The sequence below is a fragment of the Lacerta agilis genome, chromosome 2 (genome assembly GCF_009819535.1).
Source record: "Lacerta agilis isolate rLacAgi1 chromosome 2, rLacAgi1.pri, whole genome shotgun sequence".
NCBI lineage: Eukaryota > Metazoa > Chordata > Lepidosauria > Squamata > Lacertidae > Lacerta > Lacerta agilis.
In genome coordinates, this window is record NC_046313.1 from 27,979,445 (window position 1) to 27,998,481 (window position 19,037).

A 19,037-nucleotide genomic window follows, 5' to 3' on the forward strand; every position below is an offset into this window, starting at 1 on the left:
ACTTGCATTATATATATATAGATTATGTAGAGATCCAGGAATTACAAAGGCGCAATTTCTTTTGCTGTGTTACTTGTTCATAATTCTATATAGCCGGGGGGGGCAGCGATGCCCACTAATTTTCATGCTATCCGTTTCCGACCTTTCTGTCACCGACCCATGACACCACATTCCCCATATTTTAGTGATAGTAAGAGCTGTACATTCTCTAGGCTCGATTATTTCTCTGCCCATCTATTCCTCTGCATGGTTTCCTCAGTGCCACGTGTCTTCCTTCATGGATTATTTCAGCAGCAGGAACCAGAACGTCTGTAATGGATGTCACACCAGCTTCCCATAGCATTCCTCACCCTTGCAGTCTGCACATGGAAAAGTGTCTGGGATTATGTGAACCTCTGAGGTGAAAACATACTTCTTTTCCTCAGATCCTAGGAAAGTGACCTACAAACAACATTGCAGCATCTGCTCAGTACATCACCTCACAAAGAGTGGAAAACAGGCTGCATTTGGAGCATATAGCACAGAAATTTCTAAGATATAATTGTTACGTCTTACTGCATATTTCAAGAGTAGTGCCTTATGGCAAAATACTTCATGACTGTGCAAAAGCAGCTTTGGATCACTTGGTTTCAGTTAATATACTAGGTTGGCAGGAGCTGGGACAGAGCAACGGGAATTCACTCCATCACTGGGATTTGAACCGCTGACCTTCTGATCAGCAAGGTCAAGAGGCTCAGTGGTTTAGACCACAACAACACAGCTTTCACGTACAGCAGTTAGAAGTTGTTCATTCGGGCTGTGCCATTTTCCCCCTGCACCATTCCATCCCCCCTCTCCCTCACACACACCGCACCGGCGCCTCCTCCCTCCCTCCTCCTGGCTTCTCCCTGCCCTGCCTAGAGGAGGAAGGGGGCTGGGCTGAGCTGGCTGAGCGCCATTTTAAGCAGCCCCTCTCTGGAGCCAGCCCTTTTGCACCGCTCATCTTCCCTCCACTGCTGCTGCTGTCACCACCACCCTGGTGCTCCTGTGAGCCAGAGAGTGGAGCGGACAAGCTCCCTCTGCCTACGCACGAGAAGTAGCAACAGTGGCAGCGGCAACCTGTGGGAAGGTAAGTGCAGTGGCTGGGGAGGACTACTTGCCCCCCTCGCCTCTTTTTCTAGCCTCTCCCCCCGGTGCCACTTCTCTGGCCCACCACAAGGTCTGAGGGACAGTGGACAGCTAAAAAATTTTGCCGACCCCTGATCTAAGCCATAACCTGCCCCAAGCACACTTTATGAAAATCCCACAAATACTGGTTTTTTATTTCTGGGTGGCAATGAGGACATAGTACAGGAATGGGGTGGATACTTGTGAGCCATTGTGTGACCTGAGAAAGGTAGGCTAGCAATGTCTGGCCTGCTTTACTGTTTAATGCTCCAGTATTCATATCATTATATGACACTCCTGAAAGAACATGCTTTTTCCAGGAAGACTGATCAGGGTGAACCCCCATCAGTCCTGATGCTCGGCGAATCCTTACGTATGTGTATAGGGATGTGTATGTTACCTCAATAAAGAAGGCTCTCCATCCTATACGTGGCTTTGTCATTTCTGCCTTATAGACACCTGTTTTCTGCAAAGAGATAAGACAGAAGAAGGCACTGAGACCTAGCATGGTGTCTTGTATAATACTGAGCTTAACGAAGTCTCAAATGTTCATTGGCTTGAATGTGGGGAAGAGTGAGGTGAGATTTAATAGGGAAGAGGGGAACAACCAGTGCTTTTTTCTATTTAAAAAAATGTTTAGGGGTACTCTCATTTTCCTACTCATATTGAAATACTGCCCCTCAATGAGGCCAAACTTAGATTCACAAAATGTTTAGGGGTATGCGTCCACCTGCGTCGTCGTCCCCATTAAAAAAGCATTGGGAACAACTATGGCTCAAAGTGGGGCAGGATGGGAGAGGATGACATCCCACTTCTTTCCAGGTGACCCTAAACCACACCACTTATTTCCAGTGGATGTAAACCTATCCCATTTTGTTCTCACACCAGCATTACAGAAAGTCACAAACAGCACAATCTTGTAGTTCATGGAGGGGACACCTCAGGCCCAGGAGGAAATGTGGCCATCTAGTCTGCTCTACCCTGCCCTTGGGATTCTCAACAAGCCCCACACTCTCCCAACCACACCCCTCACCAGCTGTGCTTTCCTCCCTCTTGGAATGTTTTGGCCTGGCTGGAATGTGTCTTTGAACTCTGATGCTGTTTGCTTGCTTGGATGGAGGATAGAGAAGAGTGTGAAGAAACTAGGCTACTGCACAATGGTAGAATTCACCTTGATTGTGCAGAAGGGAATGTGGTCCTCTGTCTGAAAGAGATTCCCTATCTCTACTATACATGTATACTCGTTAGCAGGCCTGGCATGGATGTTTTTATGACTGCAGCATAAATACAACATTCTTCTGCTCACACATGCCTGGGCAATGCTAGATGGAAATAGGCTCTGCTGGGTTTGAAATAAAACCATCCTATGGACTCCCCCATGGGAAATACAATGTTCCAGGCAACTCAGACAGTGAAGGAATCCCATTACATTTATTGGTTTGATGGCTTCCTTATTCAATTTATGTCCCACCCTCCCTCCTGAAGGAGCTCAGGGATTTTACAGGATGGGCCTTCTGTCCACATGCTTGCTGTTGCACATTAAGTTCTGGTCATCCAAAGTAGACGCGCCAGCAGTGGGCTTTCCTTGCTTGTTCTCATCACTCTTCGCATCACAAATGGCAACCAACAGGTGCCTGTGACACACACCACACAGAAATCCTAAATGAATGTGCTGTGCAAAGTACCACATTGTGGAAATCTGCAAACATTGAACAAATTCAATGTCTCTTCCCAACTTTAAGGGGAGGCATCTGTTTCCCAAGAACTGCTTTTGTGTCTGTCTGTGTCTTTGGAACCCCTTGACATCCTCAGCTTCGTGAACAAACTCTAAAGAAATTCTAAATCTAAAATCCTCTTACCACTTTCTCAACCTCGCATGGAAACCATGATACACGATGACCCGGAAATCGCCTGAAGTCTCGCCTAAGAATGAGAAGGGAAAGAGGAGGTACAGGATGAGCACAGAATAAGCTGCATTTTGGAGAAAAGTACCACCAACAATACAATATTTCTTAATTCACATTGCAACACAAGGACTCATATTTATGAAAATTTAAGATACAGTAATGTTTACAAGATTACCCGCCCATTATGATGGGTCTCTAATGCTGTCAACCTGATGCAAAATGTTCAAGATTCGTCCTTTTGAATCTTTGGTAGTAGGTTTTAACACAGATTTTCAACTTTCAAATTTAAGTGGCATCCTGTGCAATGACAAAACTTGGGTTCACTTTGCCTCACAGCTTCTGTTCTATGTTTGTTGCAGTGCCCAGTGGGGATGAACCACTCATGCTCAAATAAGCCTTTGCAAAGGATTTATGGGAGTTAAATGAAGAGTACAGGGCTCTATCTGCACTTTACATTTAAAGTGATATCATGCTACTTTATACACTAATGCCTGCAAGAAACCTGGGAAGCACGGTTGGTTAAGAGACCCCCATTGCCCTCCCAGAGCTAGAATGTTCAAAGTGGGTTAACAATTGATCTCTTTTCCAAGGAACTCTGGGAATTGTGACTCCCAGCACCCTTAACAAACTACAACCCCCAGGATTTTGTGGCTGTGCTGTGTGTGGAGCCATTACTGTTTAAATTGCTATGATACTGTTTTAAATGTACAGTGCAGATGAGACCTGAAAGTTTGCAGAGCTGCTCACTGCTGACTGACAGAAGCCCAGTGGCTTCCTTCCTTCCTTCCTTCCTTCCTTTCAGGAAAATTTAGTAAGCTTTAAGAAAGAGAAGAGCTCAGGGGCTTTTTTATGTTGACTTTGTATGTTACTCTATATACTAATGAATTATATAAAATTTTGCTGAAAGAATCATACCTTTTAGAGTCCAGAGTGTTAGCAAAGAAACATTTAGTTGCTGAAGGTTCCTGATCTGTACAGAGATGGATAATGCCTTTGGAATTTGTCTAGAAAGAGAGAGAATATCACGGAAAAATTGTCTCCCTCCAGCATAGAACTAAAAATGTAATGTCAGTGTCAGGAGTAGGTGCAACTGCACATGAAGCGCTTGCAAATTGAGAAAAAATTACTCAAAAACATCACATGAAAGCAGTACAAACCACAAAAGGCTGCATTGAACCACTATGTCTATGCTGAATCACTATAGCTAAATTTAATATTTTAAGGAGTTGATGCACTTTTAAAAACTAGAATGATTAACCTATCTTTCTTTTTATCTCTATGACGGTTCAATATCTGGAGAAAGTTTGGGATGGGAGATAATGATTAATGCATCACTTATTACAAATTGAGAGCCAGTATCACATAGTGGCCAGGTTGCTGGACTTAAATCAGGGAGACACACTTCCAAACCCCTGCCCTGCTTAAGGAGTGAGATTTAGGCTGGCCACTTAAATTGCGTATCATCTCTGCCTCCCAAAAGGAGCACACAGATCTCCATCACATTTATGCACACTAATCTATACATATAGGGTGAAAATTAGAAATATTACTGTATTTTAAATAGAAATATAATACAGTGGTGGGGAAGATTGTAATTAAGTGACCTGCTCAGCCTGCTGTCCAGGTGTTAAGTGTCAGTGGGTGATTCAAGGCCCTCAAGTCTCTTTTCTTGGGGTTCTTTATCTTTAACCTGCAACGAACCGGGCAGCTCTTCAAATAGAGGACTCCAGCAAACAGCATTTTCTAGTCATCCAAAAGTAGGACTGCCTTCTCTAAAGTAAGTCACAGGAACTCCCTAGTGATCTTGAGCCATTCTGTCTCTCTCCACTTCCTCACCATCTTTCTTGTGGAGAGATCTGTGATCAGATTTCTCGTACTATATTTTGAAGATCACTGCAGCAATTTAGAAGAATGTATTTGTGTTAATGGCTGTATGGCCAGCACTTTCCCTTAACACCATTTCCACAATGAAAATATCCTCTTCCAAAACTGATTCTTCAAGAGGAAACAGTCAGATGTGGGGCACAGAAATGAATGTGACTTCCATTCATGAAAACAGCCTGGTGGGAAATGATTTAGCTGCCTCCCCAGATCATCACAAGACCTATCCAATGTATAATGTATAATATAAACCCATAGTTGCATTTACCTTTTCTCAACAGCAACAGTGACAACAAAAGAAAAAAAGGGGCGATCCTATCACAGTTCTCACTTTGGCCACTCCAGTGTATCCCACAAGGCTGTTGTAAGGATAAATACTAGAAGATCTACACCCCTCTCAGCCTTTCTGAAGGAAGATGAAAGCCACAACCAATAGTATATTTATACTACTGAAGTAAACTGGTCTAGCAGTCATTTGCTCTTCTATAGGACTCAAGAGTACACAACCAACTTTCTGAGCCTGTTCTGGATCACTTCAGTACACTTTCTCTGTGATTGAAAAAGGAAATGAATCCTATATTCTGATACAGTAAATACAGAGAACACCCAAGATCTTAGGAGGCCAATGAGAAACGTGGCAATATTTTGATGTTTATCAGAACACTCAAAGGCTAACCAACGGTGCCCTCAGAGAATGACCAAATGCTATAATCAAAGAATTGTAGAATTAGGTCATAAGGGCAATGTAGTACAACCCTCTGCAATGCAGGAATCTTTCGCCCAATGAGAGGCTTGAACCCACAACCCATAGATTAAAAGTCTTGTGCTTTATCAACTGAGTTATGCAAGCTATTGTTGCCATCATTTAGTGGTAGGGTGCCATCTGTCCTGTGTAATACAGGATTGTCCCGTATTTCAATGTAAAATTTTACATCCTGTATTTGTCCTATATTTCAGGTCTTCTCTCTCTCTCTCTCTCTCTCTCTCTCTATCTATCTATCTCTATCTCTATCTCTATCTATCTCCCCCCTCTCCCTCTCTGCCAAATTAGGGATCCTCTCCAAATGTATGTGTTTGAAAGTGTGTGTGAAATGTCATTTAAGCTCTGAGTAGCCAAGCACAGACAAATTTACAAATTCATGTTTATGTGTGTGTGTGCGCGCATGCATTTGACAAATTCCAGAGGGGCCATCCTGTTAGGCTGCAGTAGATTGTAACGGATTGCTTTGAAGTCAATTCAGCTCTAGTTTTTTTAAAAAAAATCACAACAGCCCTGTCCTGCATTTTGCCCAAACAAAGGTGGCAACCCTATTTACTGGTAACAGACAACATTAACCAAGTCCGGTTTGCATATCATCATAACAACCTTCCAGTTTTCAATATTTGTGATAACTTTTTAGCCATCTCGAGCTCGACTCCATCTCCTTAGTAAAGGAGACTCGATCTGTTAGAGACAACATGCACCCATAGCTTGTGGTGAATTAGAAAACATGCTTCTTGACATCATCAGCAAAATCAGTTTTCCTCACCTCCACCCTTTTCCAGGAAATTTGAGGCATGTTCAAATTCTGCATGGTGCTGAGATAAATGGCTCTACACGTCTCCAAGATAGATGCTTTATCCAAAGGGCGCGATGCCACATGGTGTGTGGTGTTTGGGAGGAACCTGAAGGCAACAAGAGATTTTTTTTTTTTTGCAAAAATAGCTTCCTTGTAATAGAGAAAGATATAGCAATGACATGTTTCTTCTAATCACAGAAATTCGACTTTCCGCAGTTTTTCCTCCTTAGAAAGAATGCACACATGTGTAGAAATATACAAGGAAAAAACATTGCATCTTCATTCAAAGCCTATGTGAATTGTGCAGCAAAGATCAGCAGTCTTGTTCATTGGTACTATCATTCAGACTACACAGGGGGGTTTGCTCAACATTAAGGGAACTGTGCATTCTCAGTTCAAATTACAGTATTGTCTCTCATTTGGGTCTCAAGCCATCTAGTCACTGCCTTTAACCAGAGGGATGATTTCATTGCCTCAAAAAGGATAATTTTTTTTGCAGCATGAACTCACCGGATATATTTCACTCCTGCTAGTTGATCAAAGTAATAGTGAGAGTCATCAGGTGGATTTATTCCATCTCCTGTTCCACAGATTAGGCACTTGGGCTTATTTTGATATCGCTCATTATATTCTGAGGATTGAAAAATTAAATGTTACTGTATTGGTCAACACGTGCAGTTCTCAAGTTGCTACTACTACTTATTTCCATCATCAAAGGCTGGTAAGATTGGACAGGAGCAATGGAAAACAAGAGACATTCATTGGGCAGGTGGGAACAAAAATATAGGTAATTGAAAAATATGTAAAACAGCCTTATTGTGGCAAACTAGCACCATGGATCAAAGTCTAGACAGAAAATGTTGGTGATGCAATGTTGAAAGGGGAGTCTTTCTATAGCATATATGCTGTTTGGGTCTTTGAAAGAAGTTTGATAGTAGGTTCTCCAGGACATCAAGAAACCAGTATGAGATGTCTCGTGGTGCATTATTTATTTATTAGGATAATTTATATCCCACCTTCAGCTTCAACAGGTAGGCCTGACATTAGAATATTGGCAGACTCAAAAGAAACAGCTATGAGGGGGTCTGCTGTTGTTGTCCTGTGGCATCTTAGCCTAAGGCTGGGCTAGTTCTGAGAACCTAGACTATAACTACACATTTATTATTAGTTCAGCTTGCTTAGAAACCAGGTCACACAACTTTGTCATACCCTCCAACATTTCTCCTATGAAAATAGGGATGTCCCATTCCATAATGATAATTTTACTTTTTATACCCCACACATCTTACTGGGCAGCTTCCAACAAATATAAAAACATTATAAAACATTAAACATTTTTAAAACTTCCCTATGCAGGATTGCCTTCAGACGGCTTGGGGATCGGATAACTCCATACCCTCCAACATTTCTCCAATGAAAATAGAGACACCCTAAGGAAAAGTGGGACATTCTGGGAACCAAATCAGAAACAGGAACGGCTTCTCTAAATCAGGGACGTCCCTGGAAAACAGAGACACCTGGGGGGGTCTGCTTTGTTACTTTAAAAAATGACTCCTTGGGTACTTTCATACATTTCTGACAGAAATCGAGACATGGAATTGGAACAAGCACCATGGATAAAAGCATCTAACACAACATGGAACAGAAGCCAGGCAACTATAAGGCAGCACAGAGAGGGGACCCAGTTAATGCCTTGTGGCAGGAAGTTCCACAGTCCCCATTCCCAACAAACAGTACCTCTCTCCATGGTGGGATGCTTATAAAAGCTACCCCTGCAGATCATAAGAAATGAGCTTACTCATATGGGAGGAGATGGCCCTTTTTGATAATCTGGGCCCAAACCAGCCAGGGTTATATGGTGATGCTACTGCACTGAATTATTCCTGGAAACATATTGGAAGCCAGTGTGTCTAATGAAAAAATAGATGTCCCGAGATCCCACGGGCGAGTTCCTGTCAAGACCCCCAGCATTGGGGGCAGCTGACGTTTCGGAAGGTTCTTTTGAGCTTTCTTCATCCCAGCAGCCTGATTTTTAGAAGGAAAACCCTCATATGTTTGCTATTGCTATTGTTAAAACAAACCATAATTTTAAAAAACTTAATTCCTGTAACCCAAATATCTAGTACTAGATCCCAATATAATTTCTCTGCCCCTTTGGTTTGAAGGATCGTGGCCTTGGGAGATTCTCTTAAAACTATCCACAAAGTAGCTATCCATATTTTCTCTTAGGTTTAATTTAGGGTTGCCATATTTCAAAAAGTGAAAATCCAGCACAAAAGTTGTTGAGCTTTTTCTGGCAAAATCACAAAAAATTAAGTTTTATGAGCTATTTTTGAGTGCCGCCACGATTCCCCAGGGCTACCCTTTCCCACCAATTCAACCCTTTGTTCCGCTATTCTGCTACCATTTCATTTGTCGGAGAAATCTGAGATGGTAAGAATTACTCACCAAATGGATCAACATATGAAGTTAATTCCTTGAAGCGTGGAGAGTCCAACTGCCGAGTTAGATTCAGCTCATGGAAGACATTCAATGACCTTCCCCAGCCACAGTATGCTCGGTATTGATGATGCCTGTTCTGTGGCAAAGTAGAAAGAAAATAATTCTATGTGCACATCAAATAAGAACATTCCACTCTACATTAGTAGAATGTCCCTATTTTCTGAGAAATGATGGAGGGTAATATATGACACTGTCATATATAAAGAACCTGAAGTTCTACAGTATGTAAGAGAGTCAAATGCTAAAACCATAATATTTATTCAGCTCTTTAGCAGGGCTAAGCTCAGAGGAATACCTATGGTCCCTTGGAGCTGTATTGGTGCCCCCTCCCCCTTTTAGAAACAGGTGAGCTTGCCTGGACAGGAGGAATTTGTGTCCTCAGGGCTGGACAGGGCAGCTGCACTGCTCTGTGCCTGGAAGCCACTCCAAGGACCCCTTCCTGCTCTCAGTGGTGGAGCTTCATGCTCTGGCACCGGGGGCGGGGAGCAGGCAGGGGTGGGGCTGGCGGGGCGCGCTGCCCGCAGGGGCAGGGCACGCATCCTGGGGGTGGGGTACGCATTCTGGGGGCAGAGCGCACCACCCGCAGGGGTGGGGCATGCGTTCTGGGGGCGGGGCGTGCAGCCTGCAGGGGCGGGACACCCAGCCCGGGTGGGGGGCAGCCGTAATGGAACCCCACCGGGATTGCGCTGCCCAGGGTGGTGCGCTCCCATTGCCCCTTTCCTCTGCCCCTGCCTGCTCTCTCCTATAGCAACAGCAGCAGCAGCCTTTTTCTCCTGGAGATCCTGGTGGATTCTTTCTCTGGGCATAGCAGGTGTTGGAGTGCTGAGTGGTGGGGAGTACTCCAAGTGTCATGGGAGGATCCCAACACCCAACAGGTGATTTTAGCACCCCATCCTTTGGGCAGTAGTCAGTTTCGCCAACCCCTAGGTACACTTCTGGCTAAACTGATGGACACAAAACAGGACATGCCTATAAGTTAGTGCCAACAGTCAGTGCCTATAGCTCTAATGGGTTGTTGTTTACTTGTTTTATGTTTGTAAGAAAAACACTGGGGCCTAATTGGAATAGTAGAGTGCTTGGTATCTGGTGGGCGGGGCTTGTGTGTTTTGCTCCAGAATCAGCCCCTCCCTTTGGTGTGTGTGCTCCGTTATGTTCCTTTAAGAATGCCAGTTAAGAGGGACCAACTGCCTCTACTTGCCTCTTGTTATCTTGTTATAGTTTTCTTTATTATTAAATCTTAGTTTACATTTACGTGAGCCACTTATTTTTCTCAAAGAAAAAGAAACTCTGCTGAAGAACGGTGGAATATCCTAAACTAATGTGAATGAGGGGATATTCCCAGTTTGCCTGGAGGATTGATTTTTTAAAATCATCCCCCACCTCCACAACAGTGTTGACAAATACTTTCTGCCGTCCCATTGGTAGGCCAGAATGTATGTCTCATTCAGAAGATTTAAGCATGTATACCTGAAGGAGCGTCTCCACCCCCATCGTTCAGCCCGGACACTGAGGTCCAGCGCCGAGGGCCTTTTGGCGGTTCCCTCACTGCAAGAAGTAAGGTTACAGGAAACCAGGTAGAGGGCCTTCTCAGTAGTGGGGCCCACCCTGTGGAACGCCCTCCCATAAGATGTCAAGGAAATAAACAACTATCCGGCTTTCAGATGACATCTGAAGGCAGCCCTGTTTAAGGAAGTTTTTAATGTTTGAGGTTTTATTCTGTTTTTAATGTTCTATTGAAAGCCGCCCAGAGTGGCCGGGGAAACCCAGCCAGATGGGCGGGGTAGAAATAAATTATTATTATTATTATTATTATTATTATTATTATTATTATTATTATTATTAAAAAGTACATATTTGTACCCAACCACCTATTACTCATCATGTTCACCTTTTTCTACACAGTGTGTGCCACATTTCTTGCTTAACCTTAATTTGATTACATACATTCATAATTTTATTTTTATGCAGTCTTTCCACAATTCAAAATATGCTCAAGATGGCTTACAACACAAAAATGAATAATTACAACATACCAAAGGTAGTTCTAAACAATAAATAAAGCATTTAAAATGCACACCCAAACTGAACAATTACTGTTACATGCAATGTCTATGGCACCACTTCATGAAATCATCCAGTTCACCCTCCATAATTACCAGGATTGTGGGAAAAGAAATATGCTTGCAAAGCTTTGTGTGCCCCCCAACCCTAGAAGCCAACAGTTAATAAACCAATATTTGGGGCCAGGATATTTGAAGGACCATTTTACCTCCAGAAATTTGCCCCCCTCCCCCTTTCAATCATTGGAGGGATTAATCACTGTCCCTTGGCTTCAAAAGAATGGCTGATTAGGACACCGGACAGGGTCTTTGGAGCAGTGGTGCTGAGGCTGTGGCGCGTCCTTCCTCAGAAGCTTCATTGGCTCTCACACTTTTAGCCTTCCTGCAAATGGCCAACTTATTCTTATTTGTCCAGAGTACTATGAAGGAACTATGAAGAAGACGCAAGACTAAGTACACGCAAGACTAAGTACACACCATCCTGTGAACAGGTACTCACCTTAACGAAATTCAAAAGATCATAGACAATTGGAATAAATGACACAACTCTCTTGTCCACAGCTGCTGCCAGCCAGGTGGCCCAGCCACGCTGCAATAAAGACATAAAGCATAAAGATGCAAGGGTATGCAGTTCTCACTGGAGAGCCCAAACATGGCATATACAGGTGAAATGGGGATGAGCATGCATAGGGTTAATTCTGGTGTACTGTATCAGAAAATCCAACACAGCACAGATTTGCGGTTCATATCTACCTTGGAAATACCAGTCAATGTGAACTTTGTGATCTTCACTGTTCCACCAGATTCTTTCAGCAGGAAATCTATTATGGTGTCCATGCCTCGCACAGCTGCCTGCACACAACAGAAGAGGATTGTAGTCTCTGGAATTGATCCCTGAATACCCTTATCTCAAACAGGAGATTTGGCAACCAAGATTTGTACCTTGGTTGCTTTTCATCACCACATATTTATCTCTGCCGACAGGAGTGTCAGCAGCTGATGATGACTAGTCTACCATCTTCTTCCCCTGATGTCCGGAATGAGAAAATATATTGGCTTCTGGTTCCTCTCTGCCTTAATGGAGGCAGCTCCCACGACAGCAGGAGATCGGTGGTGAAGGAAAAACAAGGATGATTGAGGGTAATTATCCTTGCAAATTCCCCCCAGGGACAGGGGGAAATGGGCTTCACTCGTAGTTCGTCTCAGTACCTGGCTCTCGCTCTGGCATGGATTGTGGGAGGCAGGGAGGCGCTGAGTGCAAAAGCACTTTGCCTGCCATAAACCTGCAATGTCATAATTAAGGAGCAGAGGTCCTCCTGTTAATTAGAGTTTAATTGGACTAAAGTATAGACGCGTGCTAGAAAAGATGATATCACAAACTGCAGAACATAAACAACTGCAAGGACTTTAAGGTTTGAATTTGAGATAATTTCCAACATTAATATGTATTATAGATTTCATTCATTCATTTTTTCAAGTGTCAGATGCCAACAATATAACACCTTTTAATAATTCTCTGCCAAATTAATACAAAAAGAGAAAGATTTCCATTCTGCTTAACTAATAGTTGCCGGGAAGTCTTAAAATGTTGTCCTTTCCATGTGTTTTTATTTATTAATACATGGTACATTCTTGAACATCTTTTGAACCATATATTTGTCATCCCTGTTTCCAAATTGCAAGTGACCTTCCTAATTAGTAATAATTCATCTTCCTAATGGCTTTGATGGTGTTTCCTGCTTGGCAGGGGGTTGGACTGGATGGCCCTTGTGGTCTCTTTCAACTCTATGATTACTAATAAAATCTATCTTCATAAATTGAAACCATTGTGATAGGTTCAAATTTCCTTTCTAAGGCTGCAATCCTAGATATGCTTACCTGGGAGTAAGTCCATTGAACTCAATGTATCTTACTTCTGTGCAAACATATATAGGAATGCATTGCAATTCATCTCATCTTATACTTTGTTTTTGTTCCAAAATATCTAAATGGGAAACAATATTTGTCCATACATACCGTGTACCAGGAGCAGAAAACAACTAATTGACCTGCTCCAAAGAGTAGGTGAGAACCTCAAGGAGGTATCCTTAATCCAAATACATTCAAATGCCACCAGGCCCCTGCCCCAAACCAGCTTCTCCATGGACCCATTCCTCTGCTGTCATGCCCCTGCCTTCATGCCATGTCCCCTATATGCAACTGCCACCTCTGCCACAGGCATACCTCTCCACAGGCGTGGGCACACACATACCACTATTACTGCAGGGGGCATCCACATTGGAGGTGGCAGCAAGTGGTGTACTCTTTGCACCCAGATCTATCACCTGAGGCCACCACCTCACCTGCTTTAGGTTCTGTGATTTGCAAGCTTGTGTGTGTGTACATATATATATATATATATTATATGTATATGTATATATGGGGTATGTGGTTTGCAAAACTTACAGTAGCTCTGCCAGCATTAAGGGGTTTCTGGAAACAATAAAGAACATTTTCCAGAATGATAGCAGCATGTGCAGCAAGCCAGAGTTACCTTGACCATTGGAAACTGAATTAGCCCATTTGGTTGCTCACTCTCGTCATTCATGAATTTCCACCACGTACAATAAACTGCAGCATTTTCAATGCTGTTCTTGCACATTTGCAAAGGGATTGTCTAGAAGCAAAATAAAAGAAAAATGAATGTGGTTTTGGTTGAGGCATCCCATCTGGACCCATAGAACAGCCTGACAGGTCTGACTTAGTTCACAGAAAGGGGCACCAGGTGAAATAGGAAGGGAATTAGCTATCACTTGGACAATGTATGGCATCTGTTCAGTTCTGTTGATGGATGGGTTGTTCTGTTTAACGGAGCAGGGATCAGCATGCCAAATGTATTGCCAAACCTATCCAACAGAAATCCTCTCCCCTCTCCCTGCTGCAAACACCAACAAAATCCTGCATATCTTTCATTTACACACATATTTGGGCTAAACTGCCCACAGTAACCATGATTGCAAATTGTTGAGCCACCCAACACAACATGATTGCGAATTGTTGAACCACCAAACACAACATTTAAGAAAAGGTATGCGGCACTCATCTCGCTTTCAGCCGAGGGAGCCAGCATTTATCCACAGACAGCTTTCTGGGTCATGTGACCAGCATAACTAAACTGCTTCTTGCGCAACAGAACACCATGATGGAACCAGAGCGCACAGAAACGCCGTTTACCTTCCCGCCACAACGGGACCTATTTATCTACTTGCAGTGGCGTGCTTTCAAACTGCTAGGTTAGTAGGAGCTGGGACAGAGCAATGGGAGCTCACCCCTTCGCGGGGATTCAAACCACTGACCTTCTGATCAGCAAGCCCAAGAGGCTCAGTGGTTTAGACCACAGAGCCACACGTGTCCCTACAACATTTAAGAACAGAGGTCCTGGTAAGGCAGGCCAGGATTGTTCAACTCCTAGTGATAAAGAGGCACAGTCGCCCCATGTACAACCCACTGGGAATGCTCCAGTAAGTATCTGGGGCTCCAGTAAGTATCTGGGGAGCAGGCTCCTGCTGCTCTCACCTTCACCTTCTCTAAGGAGGTGAGCACCACATGACTTGGCTCCCACATTTTAATTATAGTATTTTGAACCACATCTATGAAAGAGATGGTTAATTCTTCACGATTATGAAATGCAATTTGCTTATAAAAAAGGTTATCGGACACTCTGCAGATTTCTGCTAGATTTTGCTCTGAGGAAGTAAACACTTCCCTCATTAGAGTGAAATTGGGGAAAGAGAATTTGTAGTGGAAGTTTTCAGTAGGAAAATGTGACAGCCACACCTGTTTCCACAGTTCCACCCACCCACCCACCCAAACTCCCACATGAGTTTGAAAATGATTGTGGGAAGTTTCCAGCATAGCAAAGATCCTAGAGCACTTACCTTGTAGGTGATTGGCTGGTTTGGAATCTGCCCCAAAAGAGCTACACAGCTTCAGAGACAAAACAAAATATTAGTCAACAGGAGTAAACGTCATTTGTGATCGACAAGCAATGAGGCCAAAGAGACCGGAGTCAATAGTTCTGGGCTGCTTTGGAGCAATCATAAGATTTACTAAAATCAAGGAAGAGACAGATAATTCAATCAATATAACCTTTCTTGTTACTTATTTGGGGGGGGGGGCTGAGAGGAAGATGAATTAAGATGTCTCTCTGGCGCATAGAGAACCTGGCCTTCAGGCTGCTTTTGTTTCTGGCTGCTTTATTAGTGAGAACTCAGTACGGTATTTCCTCCTCCAATAACACTCACAGGTTGCAAATATACAACACCTCTAGTACATGTGGGATAACGAACATATTTAAGTCTAATTAAAGAATGAAGGGGTTAACACCATAGAGCAATCTACCTGCCAGGTTTAGCTATGCTCACTTCACCTTGGGAGGAACTAGGTATTCAAGGCTACCTCAGAAACTGAAGACGTTTGTGAAGAGGTTTGAGCTGGTTGCTCAAGCTCAGACAACACAGCTCTCATCAGCCACTCTTGAGTTCCTAGACCCAGTGCTTTTTTCTGGGGGGGGGGGATGCAGGGGGATGCATACCCCCTAGACATTTTGGCCTCATTGCTGGGCAGGCAGTATTTCAATATGAGCAGGAAAATGAGAGCACCCCTAAACTTTTTTAATTTAGGAACTTTCACCACTGTATAAGTAAGCAAAGTTTTACCGCGTGTGCAACTTTTCTGAAACATGTGAACTTCCCCTCCACCCACTCCCCATGCTGGTGTTATTCCTTATAGGGTAAACTTAGATGACGGCTTGGGGAGAATATCTGGTCCTTGGACAAGTCTTGGCCCTGCCAGGGGGTGATATCAGCTGATGGGCAGGGCAAGGTGAATTCCTGCTGGGTACTACTTTGCCAGCATATGGGGAAACCACTACTGAAGCAGACCCCTATAGTCAGCAGGAGTGAACACTCCGTGCATCAAATGGTCAGTATAGGGTTCAATATCGCTGGGTGCTACTTTTCCAGGGAACACTCTGGTAAAGCAGATCCTCCAGCCCCCACTCCCACTCATAGGTGGGACCATAAAGCTATCAGCCGCCTGATGTCACTATGATGTCAGATGATTGACCAAGTTGGCCACAGAGTAGGGGGAAATAAAGATGTGGCCCACCAAGCCCAAATAGATTCCTCATTCTTGACTTAGACATTTAGTTTGCCTTTTACTAGACACTCGTTGTTTTATGTCTGGATTCGCAGGACACTGCAAAGCACTTCAGGAGGTGCCCATGCCCACACAAATCCTGCTTTGCTTCAGATAAGCCCCAAATCATTCAGAGGCATTCCACCTCAGCTCAAGCGTTGTCCAAATACGACATGCAACCCTAATTCTAACCCTCATTCCCCACCAGCAAAAGTATTTTCTACACGACCCCTCCCTCCGTCAAGTATGTCTACCTCACTGTTCTCTATCCTTGTAGGGCTGCTAACTCCCTTAACGGTCTTAACAGAGCAGAGCTGGTGCCTTATTCATTGCTCAGAGATCCCGCCAATTACTTACGACCCAGTGGATTTTGCTAGATTGACGAGCTCATCAACGCTCAAATCTGTGGGAGAATCTGTGGGAGTATTAGATGCATCGTTTCTGCCATTCCCAATAATCAGCAAACATGAGTCCTTCAGTTTTCGTTCCTTTGACACAGCAATGATCAGCTCATGCCACCAAATTGGGTTAGTCAATTCAGACTCTGAAAAGAGATACACAGAATCTATTCACCCCCCGTGTAAAGTAAGGCGTTGTTGGTTCACCTTAAATAGCTTCCCTCATATAAAAAGGGGTTTTGTTTTGTTTTTTTGTTTAATTCAAAGGATGCAATCTCTTTGCTTCCTTCCCTTCCCTTCCTCCCTTTGATAAAAGGGGAGAGATTGGTGGGACAGGGGCTTTTTGGGGAGGGCTGTCTGTGTTTCAATAGAGGGAAATGGAGGAGGGAGATTTAACAGTGGCTGCCTTATATGCTGCAGTTACAGGTGGGTAGCCGTGTTGGTCTGCCATAGTCAAAACAAAATCGAAAATTCTTTCTAGTAGCACCTTAGAGACCAACTGAGTTTGTTCCTGAGGAACAAACTCAGTTGGTCTCTAAGGTGCTACTAGAAAGAATTTTCGATTTTGTTTTGCCTTATATGCTGAAACGGGAGATAGGTTAGTAAGTTGTTGTGAGGTAATGATGGGGAGGGTGCTTCTTGGTAAGCAGAGCAAGCAAATGCGTGCCTACTAACTGAATTCAATGAGGCTTACTCCCAGGAAAGCAGAAGTAAGTGTAGTTGAACTGAGTGCATAGAATTGCAGTATTGCACTTGGCCCTCTGAGTGGGGAAGCAGATGCGACTTGACACTAGGAAATTACTTAAATTCCTCTTTAATTAGTTGAAAATAGATTAAATTGTTAACCATATTCAAGTTTAATTAATATTTTTAGTAAATCATCTACTTTCTTAAATTTTAAAATTGCCCCTAAATATATTATCCAGAAATCTTTAATGGTTTAGTTGAAACATGCTATCACTGAGTTAATTTTCATATGCATCAAATTTAGATATTTTTTGTTGAATATTTCCCCAGTTTATTTGTATTCACTATGAATCATCACCGTACTTTGGATTGTCCTGAACACCACCATTTGGTAGCCATGCCCCAAATCAAAAGTCCTCTTTGGATGCATTTTGGCTTCCCTGCTGCTGAAAGTGACTGTGTGACTGATAATATAATCATTTATCAGTTTTGGACCCCTAGTAGCAGTTGCCAGGACATCACCCTGTTCACCTCCGCATCGTTCCAGCCTTATTTCAGACATTGTGATATATCGATGATATATTGTGTTGTTGAAACCCTAATATTGCCCAGCCCTGTTGATGGGGGAACAGTTGGGGTGGGGTGTCACCTTCACAGCAAGGAGCTCGATACCCCCTAGATTCCTTTGTGGGTAAATGGCATTCTGCCCCATCACCACCTCTGCTAGTTGTTCTGGGTATTCAGACTCTCCACACCCATTCAAGTTTTCCATTGACTTACATTGGGAGAAACATAAGGCTGCCATGTCTATCATGTTGTTGAGTGGAGGAAGAATCCTCCCATAAATGGCCCCTTGGGGGTAACATTGAGTGTGTTACTTGCCACGCTGTTTCTAGGGATCCAGCCTTTTTCATCTATGCAAACCAATGTAAGGATCACTCTGTCTATAGAGACAGCTGCAAAGAGGCATGTGCCCATAGACATCACCCAAATTACACCCCTTCCCCTGTCATAAACATTCCTCACCCTTTTCTCAAGTGCACATGAAGAAACAGCATCTCTCCCAACTATTTATGCTAACTTTTCAGTTCTTGAGAGTAAATAGGAGGATGAAACATACCATACTGTATATGCATTTTCTGTTTGGACTCAATATCTTGCTTTTTTTTTTTTTTTTTTTTTGCTCCATAACTGATTCAGTTTCCCCCAGAGGTTAGGAAGAAACAGTGGCTTGGATCTCTTTCATAACTAGCCACGGCAGACCACAGGGCTAGTACTTACTGCCCCTCGTGTTTCTTCGCTTCTCACAGAGCGAATCACACCCACGCAGCAGCCTCCTCAACAGCCTAGCCTCCCTCCCTCCCACCCCTGTATCCCCTCAATGGAAAAGAGCAGTGAGGAGATGGCTTCTACTCTCACCATTCAGCCACTTCAGGGAGGTCATGTTGAGGGTATAGACAGTGGCACCCCACTTATCCTCCTCCTTCATCAGGGTGTATCTGTAGTGAGGGTCATACTGCTTCACGTAGACATCCAGGGCCTTCTGGTCCACCATCCATCCAGAGGGCAGGCAGGCTGCCAAGAGAAGGAGAGCAGCATACATAGTCAAGCAGGTACCTTGGCCTTGAAGGAGGTGTGTGACTGTGTCCAAGTGGCAGGAGTTGTCCTGCTTCAGATCACAGTTGCCACCAGCGGGTGGAAAAACCCTGCTTTCCTCTA

General features: G+C 43.6%; 1 protein-coding gene across 1 annotated transcript; it reads right to left on the bottom strand.

The window, feature by feature from the left end:
• LOC117040923 (autocrine proliferation repressor protein A-like) lies at positions 1–19,037 on the bottom strand. Its single transcript, XM_033139053.1, has 13 exons — positions 18,738–19,037; positions 16,591–16,777; positions 14,973–15,021; positions 13,589–13,711; positions 11,809–11,907; positions 11,555–11,644; positions 8,942–9,071; positions 7,004–7,124; positions 6,464–6,599; positions 3,969–4,057; positions 3,006–3,069; positions 1,547–1,612; positions 1–441 (listed from the first exon to the last, which is right to left on the bottom strand). The coding sequence occupies exons 1-13, from the start codon at positions 18,919–18,921 to the stop codon at positions 322–324; spliced, it is 1,458 nt and encodes a 485-aa protein (XP_032994944.1). The 5' UTR covers positions 18,922–19,037; the 3' UTR covers positions 1–321.